This window comes from Thunnus maccoyii, chromosome 22, assembly GCF_910596095.1.
Source record: "Thunnus maccoyii chromosome 22, fThuMac1.1, whole genome shotgun sequence".
NCBI classification, from domain to species: Eukaryota; Metazoa; Chordata; class Actinopteri; order Scombriformes; family Scombridae; genus Thunnus; species Thunnus maccoyii.
This window is the reverse complement of record NC_056554.1, coordinates 4,141,457-4,158,353: the sequence shown is the minus strand read 5'-3', so window position 1 is coordinate 4,158,353 and position 16,897 is coordinate 4,141,457. Positions and strand designations below refer to the sequence as shown.

At 38.4% G+C, this 16,897-nt stretch overlaps 2 protein-coding genes across 6 annotated transcripts in view; both read left to right on the top strand.

Annotated features, from left to right (window-relative positions):
• Positions 1 to 10,013, top strand: part of tbc1d14 (TBC1 domain family, member 14) — a 39,180-nt gene extending 29,167 nt beyond the window's left edge. For all 5 annotated transcript variants that reach the window (XM_042401516.1, XM_042401517.1, XM_042401518.1 and 2 more), the window contains 9 exons: positions 206 to 323; positions 2,104 to 2,210; positions 3,498 to 3,578; positions 3,722 to 3,810; positions 4,175 to 4,246; positions 6,227 to 6,355; positions 7,006 to 7,115; positions 8,464 to 8,722; positions 8,837 to 10,013. In XM_042401516.1, the coding sequence (XP_042257450.1) occupies positions 206 to 323; positions 2,104 to 2,210; positions 3,498 to 3,578; positions 3,722 to 3,810; positions 4,175 to 4,246; positions 6,227 to 6,355; positions 7,006 to 7,115; positions 8,464 to 8,722; positions 8,837 to 8,893 (1,022 nt within the window). In that variant the 3' untranslated portion in view covers positions 8,894 to 10,013. The remainder of the gene's footprint in view (positions 1 to 205; positions 324 to 2,103; positions 2,211 to 3,497; positions 3,579 to 3,721; positions 3,811 to 4,174; positions 4,247 to 6,226; positions 6,356 to 7,005; positions 7,116 to 8,463; positions 8,723 to 8,836) is intronic.
• Positions 10,014 to 14,695: 4,682 nt separating this feature from the next.
• On the top strand, positions 14,696 to 15,893 carry ccl36.1 (chemokine (C-C motif) ligand 36, duplicate 1). Its single transcript, XM_042401522.1, has 3 exons — positions 14,696 to 14,872; positions 15,031 to 15,142; positions 15,527 to 15,893. The coding sequence occupies exons 1-3, from the start codon at positions 14,803 to 14,805 to the stop codon at positions 15,618 to 15,620; spliced, it is 276 nt and encodes a 91-aa protein (XP_042257456.1). The 5' UTR covers positions 14,696 to 14,802; the 3' UTR covers positions 15,621 to 15,893.
• Positions 15,894 to 16,897: the final 1,004 nt, after the last annotated feature.

Here is a 16,897-nt window from a genome sequence, read left to right as displayed (position 1 = left end):
AACGAAATCTAGCACCAGCCCAAACGTCATATTTTTTCAAGTCAAATTGTGATTGCAATTGCCTAAAAACTGTTCATCTTGTTCCCTTAAATCCCTCATACCTCTCTTTCTCCCATCTTTCTCCTGTCTGATTTCTTCTCTCTTTTTCTTCCCCCCTTTTTTTTGTATCTAACCACATCTAATCTCCTCACACTTCTTTTTGTAGAGTTGAAGGACGCTCAGAAGAGGAAGAAGCAGCTGGAGGATCGGTGTAAGCTCGAGGAGAGCATTGGCTCAGCCGCTCAGACTTGGAACCAGGAGATCTTGCCTAACTGGAGTACAATGTGAGTACAAACACTCTCTAAGAGTTTAGAATTAGAACAATACTGATGGTCAAGGTATTTCATCAGAAAACACCTTGCTTTCCTCTGAAAACGTTATTTCAATTAAATTTGGAGCATACTTCCTTCTTCAACAACATTATCAGTGCTAACACTGGTCTGATCTTTAAACAGAGCTTTTAACAAAGAGCAGTAACTTGGTTATGGCTTTTGAACACACAAAGAATGAGAGAAGTTCCATCATCTTTACTTTACTTCATCTATCTAAATTGATAACAGTACTGGTTGATGCAAGTCTTCTATTTGAAAAGCAGCTTGCTTAAATTCCTCATTGTGACTGGTCCTGTCATGAAACAGTTGAATGAAATACAGTTAGTTACCCTCAGTGGGTCATCTGTCAGTTGAGAAATCAAAAACAAACAAGAGTTGTGGCATAGACTGTGGTAAAGATCAAAAAAATTGTTGTTTTTAATATTTATTTGGGTTGCTAAGTTACACTCGTGTTTGAATGGACCAGTTTCCCTGGTGACCACAGCTCATGACTAAGTTTAGTCAGTTCACTTAAGTTTTACATCCAGGGTTCACACAAGAAACAGATGAACTGTAAGAGTATAAAATAGAAATAGTCTAACCTTTTGTTTTAACCAGTGTCTGGTTCCGTATGACTCTCTGACTCATGCTCACATTTGCTGAACATATGACTCGCACTGTAAAATCTTGGCAAGCCATGTCACCATTGTAAGTGACCGGCTCTTTAAAGCTGCACCACAGTTGAGCAGTATCAGCTGGCATCCAGTTGACCCTGAGTTTAAAATGTGAAATTTATAAACAAGTGTGTCGACCTGAGCATAAAATTTATGACATGGTTCACATACGGACGATCTCAGGCATCCATTAAGTCATCTGTAAAATGATGACCGATGTATTACAACCTCTCTGCCTACTTAGGGAATGCTATCCATCTTCCATCATCTAGCTGGGAGCATGTACTGAACAGCTGTTGCCGAGCAGCGCTGCAGGGAGAAAATACAAACAAATCATCTGTTTTTATTCCCAAATATGGCCACCATCACAGACTAATGTTTCACTAAGATCTGCACTTGATGCCCCCGCCACATGAAAGTTGGGAAATTGTTGTTCTGGCGGGCAAAATCTAACTTTATTAACTATGGTTCTTGCATGCAGAGGAAAAAGCTCTTCAACAGAAGGGCAGCTTGTTTTATCGCTGACACAGTATGAAACTACCAGGATGGTTTGTTTTCTTCTGTTAGTTATCTTATGGCATATTTACTGTCACGTCAATACAAAGGCAGTACTGGGACTTATGGGGTAAACATTGTGAAGTATGTTTTATAATGGTTTTTGAAAGTGTTTAAACACACAAAAAAAATATTAGGTAAAGGATCCTGAATGAACAATTAGTTTTAACCTGACAGAAAGTAATTTCCTGCACCTGATGTTGGGAGGAAATGACTGCCACCTTGTGGTCAGTTATTGAATATCTCCTCCATGACATGGTTACTAACTGACTGTCTAACTGTCTGTATTTCCCCAAAACGAAGTTAATACTCCAGAGGTCATTGATAAATTTGTCAGTCTATTGATTGAAAATAAAATCCACATGAGAGGATTTGCTGTTTTTCACCTTTAGAGTGCCCATATTTCTTACTTTGTTTTTGGGAAATACAGACAATGCTGTTTTGTTTTTTTTTTGAGGTTGAACATCCAACTGAAGTTCAATGCAGGAGTTTAAACCCTATTTAACATTTAACCCCTCCTCTAGGTGTACATCTCGGCGAGTGAGAGACCTCTGGTGGCAGGGCATCCCCCCCAGTGTCAGAGGCAAAGTGTGGAGCCTGGCTGTGGGCAACGACCTCAACATCACACACGGTACATGAAAGTCAGGGTTCGTCTGAGTGTGTGTGAAGAAAAAGGCTCATAAGATTTGCTACCAAAGCTACATTCATCACTTAAATTGTGATTTTTCATGCACTGATTTACACTCAAGTCATTGCTTAAAACACTCCGGTGTTGCATATTGTTTTAATTTTAATATCCGCGACTACATCTCTTCATCCGTCAAGGTACACACACGCACAACACACACACAGATGGGTGTAGCAATTGCAGCAATTTGTCTCAGTGGTTGTAATTGAGTAAGAATCAGTGAAATAGATAGAAGTGGAGGGAAGAGTGTGTGCATTAAGAACAAACACAGTCCAATGATTCCCAACTACAAGAGGGAATGAGCAGCATTTCAATGAGTTCTCTGAGACTGGTTGGAAATTATATATATATACACACACACAATAACACTACAAATTCAAAATTCCTTCCTCACTTGCAAAAGGATCTCAAACTTTGACAGTCACACAAACTGTGTGTGTGTGTGTGTGTGTAATCTCCTCAGCACCCTCAGGGCTACTTGCAGATAAGCGCTGTGTAGCTGGCTGCTGAGCTGGCCCTCTCTGCTCTTTGCTACTCAGCCTTTTACTGTAAATGGAGCACAGTCCTGTGCATTATCACTCTGCGCACACACACGAAGCTCAGTCCCCTTCAGCAGAGTTGTCGGCCTTTTTATAAATAGCAGCTCAGTGACGGTAATCCCCCATTTTAAGTGAAGCAGTTTCATTTCAACTGCTACTACGACTTCTACTATGAAAAACTTGGGTCTTATTTTTGTATTTTTTGCCATCAAGTCCCAGACAGGTTGTTAGTCCCACTGAATCACATAATTTTGCTAGTTGTAAAATGTTATTGTTATCCTCGCTATTTATATATATTTATATGTTCTTTTTATCCCCAAAGTATCTTCATGTTCTCAGCTTCTCCGCCGTTCTCTGCGGTTCTATTAATCGGCCAATGTTGCCAACTGTACAAGGTCAGGGCCACCATTGCAGAGCTCCATGTTGCGTCTCAGACAGCTCATTATTGAGATCCAGCATCTCATCACTAGAGGGCAGCTGCAGGTCAAAGCACAGGCCGGGACATCAATATACTGCAGCAACATAAATGTCTTCTGAAATGGAGGGAGCTCTGTTGTCTTTAATCACCTGCAGTTTTACTGCCATTTAACTAAAGAGCTGAATCCTTTTGAGTTTGTTTCTCTGCAGTCATCATGTTCTCCTGTCTTCTCTCATATTGACTGTACTGTGGTGCTGTTATGTGTCCCTGCAGAGCTGTATAGCATCTGTCTGTCACGGGCTAAAGAGAAGTGGAGGACCACGCCATCGACTGCCCCAGAGATTGAAACTGAAGGTCCTTCATATATTCTGGCCTTTTTAATTTTAATCTCACACATCATCAGTCTGATTGAGACTGATAAGTTATTTTGATGTTACTTTGATCAGGATTCTTTTGTTTTTCCTTTGTGTTGCTCAATGAACCACCATGTCTTCCAGATGCTGGTTCGTCGGATCGAGAGTCGAGCCTTGAGCTGATCAAGCTGGACATCTCGAGAACCTTCCCCCAACTGTGTATCTTTCAGCAGGTCGGTGATCATAGCAAGCCCTGCTTCTGTATGTGTCTGAATATGTTTCAGTTGCTTAAAACAAATAATAGGATACAAAAATAAAATACACAAAGGACATGTTGCTGCTGGAACAACAAGTTTTCATTTTATTAACTATCTGTCTTTATGGAGAAAATATCTCATTCAGTCTTGCTTTTAAATACATTATCACCATGGTAACCTTAGCTAGAAACAGTGAAGCATCAAAACATCTCATTAAAATGATATTATTGTACCAAAATAAATTTAACACTGGAGATTCTGGGAAAGGATGAGTGTGTTTGTGTGTGTATTTTTGGCCTGTTTGTTCCATTGTCTTCATTAATTCTTTGTGTGTCATCAGGGCGGGCCCTATCATGATGTGCTGCACAGCATTCTGGGAGCATACACATGTTACCGGCCAGACGTTGGCTACGTAAGTCATATGCACTAAACACGGCAGTATATCCTGTTGTGATACTCCAACACACTTTATAATTATTTTCTTATACCCACTTTGTGTACTGCACATAAACAGTTGTGTAGCCTCAGACAAGAAAGTGCTTTAACAGTTGGCTCTTGTTTTATGGGTTTTCATGCATTTGTGTCTCTGTGTTTTGTGTAAATATTACATGAGGGAAAAACATAAAACAACATATTGCACATTGGTAAACAGTAGTGTACAATTCATAGTATACATCTCTAGTAACAGTGCTTAGTAATAGTAAGTGAACTGTGGATTAAGGTAGTACTATTGCCTTTTAAGAAGGTTAAAAATGACACAGCACAGTCTTGGATCTCCCACATAACACCCACATAGTCGTTATCTTCTATTACCAGAGTTATATTGCGGTCAGGATGACTGATAGTTTCAGGTATTTGATTTCCACTCAGTGTGAAGTGTCTGCTAGATTGGAGAAGCTCAGTGGGTAGACGATGAGACTTGCACTCCATCTCCATTAAACAAAGAAAAAGTCAAATTCCCCCCCAGCACTGACAAAAAGTCCCTCACCAAAACGTTGTATTGCTAATAAAGTCAGTGTCATGTCATGTATTTGATTTGTTACTAACTTTGTCTTAATATATACAAATCAAAACTAGTTTATGTTTATGTCACCTCTTCTCAGAAGTGTTCTTTCTGCTAATACTGTATACTGCACACTATTCGGGAAATACACATTGATTATAAATGAGCTGCAAACATCTAATCAGTATGCTTGTTAATCACAAAAATATATTGGTAGAATGACTCAAAACAATGTGGCTGCTGAGAACAGACTGCTTGAAAACACTTGACGCTGGAAATGTTGGAGGCTCATTACACAAGACTAACTAGAAATCCAGCCAGACTAGATGCACACAACTATGTTAAACACTGCGTTCAGAATTAATGTGAACGATCTGAACCTTAGAACTCACAAGTTCAAGTCAGGTTGAGTCCTCTAATCTGCTCTGAATTTCCACGTCACTGCTGCGGGAGACATGAAGCTCTATACGCCATCATCGATATTTGAACATCTATCTGCCCACATATTCGGTGTATCTCTAAAGTGCAATGCCCAGTGGTTAGGGTAGGCATTTCTGCTTGTGTGTAGGTTTGATTTTGCAAACCTACACATCTTTTCCTTCCATCCACCCTTTTCTTCCTTCTAAGGAGATTTACCATGCGTCAGTGGCTCATTACTGTCTGTTCTCACACTCACATTATGCACTCAAGTCCTGACCTGCCTCTTGATGCTTGTCCATATGTTTTGTATATTTTGTATATGTGCAGAAGATTCACAAAAGTAAACTTGACCTTTGACCAACATTTAATTATTCTCTTATCAGCCAGAGGCATTAAAATGAAGTTGCTTCTCTGTATTGAGATGTTTCGACATGAAGCAGTCCTTTCACGCTGAACATGTATTTGCATTTTCTGTAATTCTTCAGCACCGCTTGTAAATGCTGTGGTTTGCTTTGTTGCTCCCCACCGCAGCCCCATGCTGTTTTTACTTGGGTAGAAATGACTGTGACTTCCTGCACTGACCCCAACCTATGAGATGCTAAACACACACACACACACACACACAAGCATACCTATGCATTCATCTTTGTGTGCATGTTTGTTTTGCTATTTGCAGGCGTGCGTCAGCATTTCATTTCACTTCCTAGCGTAAATGTCCAGACTGAAGCTGAACTACTTACAAATGTTTATCACTGTTTCAAGTTAAATAAATAAGAGAGCTTTATATCAACAGCAGTGTCAGAGATGGTGCACTGCAAAACGTGTTCACTGTAGCAGGTGTTGCTCTGTCCTGGTCTTTCAGAGACAGAAATCAACTTGTATGTTTCTTTCTAACATTTTTTACACATCATTTACAGCATCACAAGGAAGAATTTTTATTTGTGTGTATGTGTGTGTGTGTGTGTATAGGTGCAGGGAATGTCGTTCATCGCAGCAGTGCTGATCCTGAACCTGGACACAGCTGATGCCTTTATAGCTTTTGCCAACCTGCTCAACAAGCCCTGTCAGATGGCCTTCTTCAGAGTCGACCACAGCCTTGTCAGTACACACACACACACACACAGTTACACCATCAAAACAAAAAATATGCATTTCCTCTCACTTCCAGATCGGGTTATTTTTCTATAAAGGTTTTATACGACATATTTAAAATTTTACAAGCAAGAACCTTCATTTTTGACCTCAGAAATTATATATTTATGCACAAAGGTAGTTGTGCACACATCCTGTGCTATATTTATGCCAGGTTCAGGATAATAGACTTTCTGCACACTGGATCATAGCTCCCAAAACTTTATTGGGCTGAAAAAAAAGGTTCTTTATCTGCCAGATGGACAGAAAATCCTGTTGATCACATAATCATATGATCAAACCAAGAACACACAACAACACTTAGAATATAACATGACCTTCAGGTACATTATCAAAACTTAATAGTTTCAAAAAGGTTATAGAAGTGACAAAAAATACATAAAACATTTAAATATCCAGGCAAATAGTATGTTTAAAGAGAAGGGTGCAACAAACATCTCAACAGCCTCTGCTGTCTGATTACATTTTGTTCTACAAGACACTTTAATATCTCCGCTGTTGTCCATCTGTACAGATGACCCACTGCCCAGATTATTACAATGATGTGGTTTGTGTATGTTTGTTCCTCTGTAAGACACCTTCTCCTCTCTCTACAGATGTTGACTTACTTTGCGGCATTTGAAGTGTTCTTTGAAGAAAACCTACCAAAGCTCTTTGCACATTTCAAGAAAAACAACTTGACCCCCGATATTTATTTGATCGACTGGTGAGTCTGAAACTCTTACTCTCTTTTTAAAAAATATTCTTTGGTTCTCTCCTCTCTGCTGCTTTTTTGTGTTCTAAAACATCATTGTATTCTTCATTTTAGTTCATACAGTCAGCTCATTTGACCATAAATGTAACCTAAAACCACAGTGTGAAGACCATAAAAGAAATGTTATGTTTTTTTATCTACTTGCCATCATGACATTTCACAGCTAGAATGGAAACTATACGTGAAGCCAAAATAGCAGGTCACCATTTGTTCCACCGGCATGCAGAGTGCACCTTGTTCTCCGTCCCGGTGAAAAAGTGTTACATGTCGTCATATAGAAACATGACACTTTGCTCGTCAGTTTCCTGTGTCACGTGTAATTTCTGAGAAAACAGATAGAGAAAAACTTCACACAAACAAACACACACACACACACACACACACACACACACACACACACACACAGTCGTGTTTCCATCACTTAAACAGAGGGGAAAAGGGAGAAATCTCAGGAGGAACAAGAAAATGTGTTGCTTTTCTCCCTCCAGTATAACAATCTATAACCAATCTTACATTTATACATGATTTCTAACTTAAGTACAAGCCAGAAAAAAACATACTCAAAATAAAAGCAGAACCAACTAGTTGATTGAATGATTTATCAATCATATAAAAAGCAATTGTTATAACTGATTAACCATCATTTTAAGAAAAAATGGCAAAAAGTCACTGGCTCCAGCTCTTCAAAGTGATTATTTGCTGGTTTTCTTAGTCATCTATGATAGTAAAATGAATATATTGAGGTTTTTTTAGACTTTTGTTTAGACAGAAAAAGGTTATTTGAAAACATCAACTTGGGCTGTTGGAAATTGCAACATTTTTCACAATTTCCTGTCATTTTACAACCTAAATGATTAATTTATAAACTGAGAAAATCATTGGAAGAGTAATCAAATAATCAAATTAAAAAAAAAAAAAAAAAAAAAAATTACAAAGCCCGGTCTCTTCTGAAAGTTAACTGTGGAGTTGTTGAACAAGAAGTCAGAATTAGTCAAGAAACAAAATTTATAGAGGCGTTGTCATGGTGAAAAGTTGTTTTCATATTTCATATCATTATCATATTTCATATTATGGCTGTGACATTAGGATCTTAAAAGTGTTTAAACCAATGCAGTAGAGATATAAGATGCAGCAGCTGTGTGCTTCATTGTACAGATGATATACAGCTACAAATTCATCTTGAAGATATGCACACATCTGTGCTTGTTTCTAGTTTTTATTTTGCATTTATGCTTTTGTATGCTCACAAAACTAATGTTCACTGTTGTTTTCTCTCTTTTCCCTCCTTGCGTGCCTCCAGGATCTTCACTCTGTACAGTAAGTCGCTGCCGTTGGACCTGGCGTGTCGGGTGTGGGACGTGTTCTGCAGAGACGGCGAGGAGTTCCTGTTCCGCACGGCGTTGGGCCTGCTGCGTCTCTACCAGGACGTCCTGACCTGCATGGACTTCATCCACATGGCTCAGTTCCTCACCCGGCTGCCCGACCTCATCCCCGCCGAGCAGCTCTTCCAGCAAATCGCCGCCATCCACATGACCAGCCGCAACAGGAAGTGGGCACAGGTAGGAGGATGTTAGAGCTTACGTTTGAGGACATTTAGCTGAGACCGTTGTTTATAAGTCTTTACAGATTGCCAGTGTCATATTTTTTAACAGCTACTTCCCTTGTCTCTTCAGGTTCTGCAGGCGTTACAGAAAGATCAGGAGCGGGGCAGCCCGGTGCTGAAGCGCTGAGGTCACACACCAGCGGACTCGACCAGTTCCAGCGCCAACCCACTTCCCCTCCAGCCTTTGGGAAAAACTGGACTCTTAGCGGGTCAGATGGACCTGAGAGAGATCTGGTCGGGGGTGCGGTTGAGTCACTGTGATAAACCTCTTCTCCAGAGCTGTGTCACCGCTCTGACTGGAACCAGGACCCTGGAGGGGGGTCTGTAAGTGAAGGAGGAGGGGTGAGAAAAGGAATATGAGGCCTTATTTAACTCCCACCATCCCTCCTCTGATCAGAGGCCCAGCAGTGGACTGGAAACTGTAGCTGGCACAGGCAGAAGAATGTATCACACACTCCTGCATACATGCACCTACCAGGCTGGTTCAGGTCTCCACAGACCAGAGGAAACCACAGAGATGCCAGTTATTACATCAAAGATTTGAATTTTCTGCTGTCACTGCTTTTTCTGGCTACACTTCTGCTCTTCTTTTTTAAGTCTTTGGCAAATTTATCCTTAAATGTGGCTATTTTTATGACAGAAACGTGAAGTGTTTCCCTGAAATACAGTCTACATCTCTGACTGCCCTCCATAAAATAACCTAAAACATCCCATATCCAGCTACAGTGAGTATAAAAGCAAAGAAAAGCAGAGGAAGAGCTGGAAAAAGTTATAGCAATGTCCTAAAATCACATCTCCAGAGTCAGATCTGTGAATGACAAATTTTGAAATGTGTCAAGTGGAACCTCAGCTAGTGTCTCTGTGTGTCTCCATCTCTTTGTCTCTGCACCTTTTTTTTTTCCTCTTAACTTTTATCATTCCTTCATGTCCTCTGATGTCCTCATGCTTCTCATTTCTTCCAGTTAGTGTAGATTTGTTTCCTAAACCATTCCATGAAGTCAACTCTGAGTCTTGAAGAAAGGTTTGTGAGTTAAAATCCATGAATATTCAACAGAAATGCACATAACGTTTTATACTATAGGTTAACCACCTGAAGACATGTTTGGTGTCTCTGAGACACCACAATGTTACATTTAATTAAATGTTTTAAGCCTCTTAAAAGAGGTCAAAAGCTGCCTGTAAAATGAGATTTACAGTGTATTTATGTCAATGAAACTGGAGTAAATAATAAGTGTGTTGCTATTAGACATTGACATCGCCTTGTCCATTTGTTTGAGGTACATTTTAGCTTGTTAGTGTTTTGATTCCTAATGTCTTGGTATGAATGTAATGTCTTTAAATGTTCTGCATATATTTAATATTTATCAAAGAGACAATGGGACATAAACTGAACCCCATGTTGCCGTCACATGAAGACTTGCTGTTGAACCTCTCCCCACCCAAAATTTTTGAAGAGCAGGCCAGAAACATCCCTGGTGAGAACTTGAAAACTTTCTGCTTTGTACAATGAAAAAAGCAGACAAGTAGTTTCTCTTTAAAACTTTCCACCATTCTTGCTGTAGTTTGCTCCTGACCTTACTTCACATCCTGATAAAATGTTCTTCCACTGTTCTTGTGCCTCATTGCATCATGAACATGGAGCGTTAATTTCTGAGAACACGCACCAAGAAAAGCAGGGCAGTCAAGCTGTGAACTCAAATGCAGAGTTAAAAGCAAATATTTGCTTTTGTTTTTGTGGCATTTCCAATATGGTTTGTTCCAGTCAGCCTTAATATGTGTCTGTTTAGCTGATTCCACCCATTTAGTGCAATTGTTTTGTGTTCACCTTAAAGAAAATAGACCTTTTGGAAATACACTTATTAGCTTTCTTGTCAAGAGTTAGATGAGAACATGGATACCACTCTCATGTGTGTCCATTAAATATAAAGCTGGAGCCAGGAGACAGTTAGCTTATCTTAGCATAAAGACTGAAAGCAGACAGAAACAGTTAGCTCAGCTCTGTGCAAAGGTAAAAAGCACCCTTTAAAGCTCACTAATAAATACTTAAGTACTTAATATTTTATATTTTGTATGTTTAATCCTTACTAAAAGCTAATTATAAAAATGACAAGTTGCAGTTTTACAGGGTTTGTTTGTTGGATTACTTTTGGACCGGATGTGTAGGCTTCCTGGAGTCTCTGCTAGCTGCCTAGCCAACTCAAGGTGACAAAGACTCCTGGTCCAACACATAACTGTCTGTAAAACTTTTCATTTTTATACTTCAATTTTTGTACATATGAAATAGGTGAGCTATGTGGTGTTCATCAATGAGCTTTAGAGGTGCAGGTAGGCGGATTTCGCCTTTGGACAGAGCCAGGCTAGTTGTTTCCCCCCGTTACTAGTCTTTATGCTAAGCTAACTGTGTCCTGGCTATAGCTTTATATCTAAAGGACAGATATAAAATATGAATTGATCTCCTCATGTAACTGTGCAAGAAAGTGAATAAGAGTATTTTCCAACATGTTCAATAGATTCAGTGGTTGTCTAGTTTTTGGAGTTTTTTTGTTTTGTTTTTTGTCATTGTGCAGTGTTTTTTGGATCACAGATACTCTACAGGAGTCATTTCCTCTCACGTTGAGCATATGCATGTTAGTGGTCACTGGGCCCCTGGGTGTAACTGTGTCAGGAGTTGGGCTTTGTGGCTGTTGTATTTTGAGGTTGTCACTGTGTCACTGAGGTTAATGTGTGACTCCATCCTTACCAGTGGAGGGTGGGGCCAGTTCACTATTGAGGGTGTGGTCACATTACCTACATTAATCTGATGAGTTAACAGACAGCTAGTCCTGATGATCAGATAAAAAAGTAGTGAAGTATCATCTTACTGCTGACATGATTGCAGCAGTTTGATAAATATCTATTTCTGTGATTTCATTTTTCAAAGAGGAGTTGCCCATTTTGCACACAACTGTTCATCAAAATAAATAAAAGCTGAGAAGTGTAGAAATCTTGTTGGCTCAGTTCAGTTGTCTTTGTTTGCGCAGCCAACTATCTTGAAACAAATGAACCTACTGATGGCATTTCTCAGTGTGAACTGTGCTGTTATTGGTGGAGAAGCTGCTTCATATGATATGATGTGCTACTGATTTTGTGTGTGAAATTTTTCTTTTTGTGCCCTGAAATATTGGTGACCCTCCCATTTGGCCTCTCTGTCTCTTTGCTTGTCTGTACTTTCTTAAATGCCTGGACCACAGCTGAGACATGTACTCATTTCACTATTTAAATCCCCATCATCTCAGCCTGTTTATGGCTGCTTACAGACAGACGGTCTGTGTATAGGTTTGTGCATCAGCTCAGCACCATGCAGCAGACTTTCTGATCACTCGTCTCAATGCACTCCTCCCTCCCACTCCCCAGTGTGGTTAGACACCACAGGACTGCAATAAAGCTTTTTGCACATAGTTTGAGTTGTGCCTCGCATCATCACTTTGTCATCACTCACAGGTTCAAACGGGTTGTTCATTTTCCATCTTTTTAAAAAATTTGTAGTGACCAGCTAACAATGCAAGCTGAGTGTGTGTGTTTCACGTGTGTGTCGTTGAGTGGTATTTTCAGAATGAGATCTGTTAGTTACTCTACTAATTAGTTGTTACATTGGCCCTTCCAACACTACCTGCGTCCTGTCCTTCTATCACACAACACACACTGGCAAAACCGATCCACAATAGTGTAAAGCAAAATTCAATCAAACTAAATTTGAATAAAAATTGTAATATACCTTTGCTAAATGATCTGTTTGATTTGCTGGATGGCTTTAATTTCTTGGGTTCTGTTTGTTTTTTTTGTTGTCTAATTGTTTTGTTTTTTTCCTCAAGAGACCCCATGTACTGTAGAGGACTGATAGACATACATGGAGAGAGCAGAGGGTTATCATGCAACTGTATCTCACTTGAAATGTATAAAAAAAAAACTATGGTTTTATTAAAATAAAGAGCTGTACATATTCAACCAGTAGCCGGTCTTTGTGTCTTTGTTCAAACTTACAACTAACTTTTAGTGCATTTATTTATTTTTTTTTACTCTCAACCTACCTTGTCGAGTCATTTGGAAATTAATTCCTACATTTCCCAGACTGCCTTTCAGTCAGTCCAGTATTAAGATATTGTTGTCAAATCATGTTTGGGCAAATAACTAGCAGGCAAATGAATGTGAGAACATGAGGTCATGTCCATGATTGTGATTACTTCCCTTAATCTAAAATGTGACAACTCTTGTTCCAGAGACTTCTGTCCAATAATAAAAATGTTATTTATGCCTTTTTTATGATGGATTTATTCCATCATGAATGTTGAATTGTTGTGCAAAATACATTTGCTCTATGACTTAAAAACTTAAGGTTAAAGGTACCTTCCACCAATTTTACACATGACTATTAGTTTACTCATCATAAAGGAGTAAACTTTGTGTGTGAAAACAGTTGTAAATGTCTTTTGTGGCTCTGGAGGAGCTTTGTCAAGTCTGAGAAAATAACCTTGATGATGTCATAGTGATGTCACCAAGGTTACTTTGGCATGGGCTTGGGCATTTTTTTTAACAGAAAGCCTGCATTACAAATAGCTCTCATGGAGTTTGAAAGACGTGCATTTACCAGGCATAGAGGATTTAACAAAAGACTTAATTAAGTTGCATTAGGGGAAACATAGGATCCAGTGATTTTTAAAGCTTGATCAAGAGCGTGTACTAAGTGCATTTTCAAATCTATAGCTTATTTGCTATGGCCCAAATCAGTGGATGAGTTAGGGTTAGGGTTAGGGTTGTTACTTGTTATGTCTTTGGACCTCGATTCATTCTCTGGCTAGCTGCTAGCAACTAGCTAATTTCACAAACAAACCATTTCAGAATTTGTTTGTGACCACTTCCTGTTTTGGTCCATACCTGAATACAATTTGCTGAGTTCAGATCTTCCCAAAAGAATTGTATCAAGGGGTAAAACAAACCAGAGTCCGATTCAACCGGACAAAACAATGCAGAATTGAACCCCAATTTTATGGAAGTCTTCACCTTCTTGACCTTGACAAAAAGATCCTTCATCATGTATCACATGACCTCCATCTGCAGATAGTTTACCCAGTTGTAATAGAGGTGAAGTAGCCCAGTTCCGACCTAAATGACCATCCACATGTCAGATTTGTTTAGAAATTCCCTACATAGCTAACTAGCTACACTAGCTAGCTACATCCATGATAAAATAAAGACAATAGTGACACAACTGTACAGGTTGTAAATCGACTTACAGAAATAACTGCAAAAATGTAGGTTAACTACTACTAGCAATCACTTCGGCATCTTCCGTGTTGACTGAAAATGACGCCAATAGATGGATATGTCCCTCACTACTGATTAGTGCAGCAAAAATTAGATTTGTAAATGTTTAAATTTACATTTTTTCATTCTTCATTTCATTCTTTTTCAACTGGGAAAACTATGAAGATCATGGAAATCTACTAAATGGACCTTGAGGCACATGGACGTGCAATCCCAAATTGCAGGACTAACTATTTAAGTATCTTTGTAACATGTAGTTAAACTCAAGATGTCTCAATATGATACTACTCTATTGACCAGTTTTCCACCAGCAAGCTAAAGCAAAACAAAAAGGAATGTCGTCATTACCTGTTTTGAGTGTTTTAATAAATCTTTTCTTTTATATTAATTTAAGATTTTTTGATCAACGTAGAAATATTGTAGTAATTGCTACTGTTTTATTTCACTTATGCTTTGAGTAACATCTCTGGGCTAACCACATTGCATTTCCTCTGCAGTCTACCTCTCAGCCTTTTCAAAACCGAGTGGAAAGTTTGTGTGACAGGCAACTTCGGTCCCCTCCAAACCGCAACCCCCCTCCTTCCTTCACATCAGTGACAGCCTTTTAAAAAAATATTTGATCTTGATAAGCTCAACACCACACTACCTTTTGTTTAGTAGCCCTTTACTGCAGGTGAAGAGCAGCTGTGATATTAATCTCTATCAGCATCATCTCCAGAGGAACATCGAGTCATCATGAGGACAAGTCACATGCTTCTGTTCTGCATCCTGGGAGCTGCACTGCTTTCCTCAGTGATCTGCAACAGTAAGATAAATATATAAATATATATATAGATATATATATTTTTTTAAATATAGCTACATGTGGCATGTGTATGTGACCAACCTGAGCACGTTGCAATTCAAGATCTCACTTCTCAAAACACCATGATAATACATTACATGATGGTCTCTATTCTCCAGGCGCAAATGGTCCTGATGACTGTTGCTTCAAATTCTACCCAAGAAGAGTGAACAAAAACTTAATCCAGTCATATTATATGACTGATTACCGCTGCTCAAGGACCGGAGTCATGTAAGTGCTGAAAACTGAGTTTACTTCAGTATTATATACTTCAGTATATATATATACATACACACACACACACACACACACACACACACACACACATATATATATATTTATATATATATATATAAATATATGTGTGTGTGTATATATATATATATGTCCTCCTTTCTACATCTGTAATTAAGTAGTTTGCACACAGGCTACACATCATGCTACCCATGACTTTTTTTGTGTCTGTTTACTCTATTAAGAGATCACTAAAGTTTTCTCATACTGTACATACAGTATGTTATAACTTTTGTATCTATTTGTTATTCTATCTTAATTACTTAAAAAACACTGCCACGTGTGATTGTGACATTTTCATTTTCACCTGTTTTCTTTCAGTTTGGTGACCAGAAAGTCTCGTCACATCTGTGTGGATCCCAATCTCTCCTGGGTTGAGAAAATCATGAAAAGTCTGGATGAAGCAAACTTGTAAACCAGCTCCCTGTCTGGAAAAAGCCTCGCCCCTCTGCAAAGTTACTTTTGTTGCTTTAATAAATGCAAATGTTTGACATTTCATTTAAAATATGGTAATGATTTTGGTATTAATGTGCAAACCTGCCTTGAGTAATGAACTATTTAGCTTTCAAATGGAATCATTTTGAGCCTGAATTGGCTGATATATCTTTTAATATGTTCTAAATGCTTTGTAATACCTACAATATCATATAAACCTCACATAAATACATTAAATAATATGAAACTTTCACTGTTGGTATGTCTCCTCTGAACTTCCTCTAAGCTAAGAAAAAAAGTTGCAAGCCTTAAACAAACAGATATAATGTTTATTTGTGTGTTTTAGAGGTGCTGGTAGGCAGATTTTTGAACTAGGCTAGCTGTTCCCCATTTCCAGTCTTTGTGCTAAGCTAAGCTAATAGTTCCCAGCTTATATTCAACATACAAACAAGAGGTGGTGGTATCAATCTTCTCATCTGACTGATATAAGAAACCAAATAAGCTTTACACTTTTACACCTTTAAACAAAAAGTATTACTTAACATTTTGGAATTACAACAGTACTATGAATGACCACTTATTATCGTTTGTAGTATTGTTGTAGTACTAGTATCAGAAATAGTATTAGTAGATACCATTCATCTCATGTACACACAGTAGTATTAATAGTAGTGCTGAGGATGCAGGACATCCTGTAAAGAAGAGGTCAGGAAAGGTTGGTATGAAATGTTTATCATGCTGGTTGAAAAGGGCAAGAAAGTCTGACCTTCAGACACACCTTGTGAGAAGAAATAATAATGTAGTGATCTTCATTACAAAAAAGATTATACTTCTGCTCCAGTTCCACTCCACATGACGAAAAGTGTAACTATAGGTCAAAATATTAGCTTACTAATAAAAAGATTTTTTAACCCTTACATACTGTTCATATTCTGACCCTGCACGTTATGGAGCTAGTCATTTTTGACCCAGCTGAGGTATTCCTTTATTATTAGTTCATATATCAAACTTTGAACCACAAATTAATTTTGCATCTATAGATATCTTATTAGTCATTAATAAATGGATGATTGAACCTCCATTCACCCATTTCAGAGAGAAGAGAGTGTTTTGTTTTGTTTTGGTTTGACACTATTCGTTTATAGAGAAAATACATTCACAATCACACGATATTATGATCTCATCTAAAACAAGAGAACATAACAACCATAATTATTTCTATTAATTTATTGAAAGTGAAGGATGCAACAACATTTG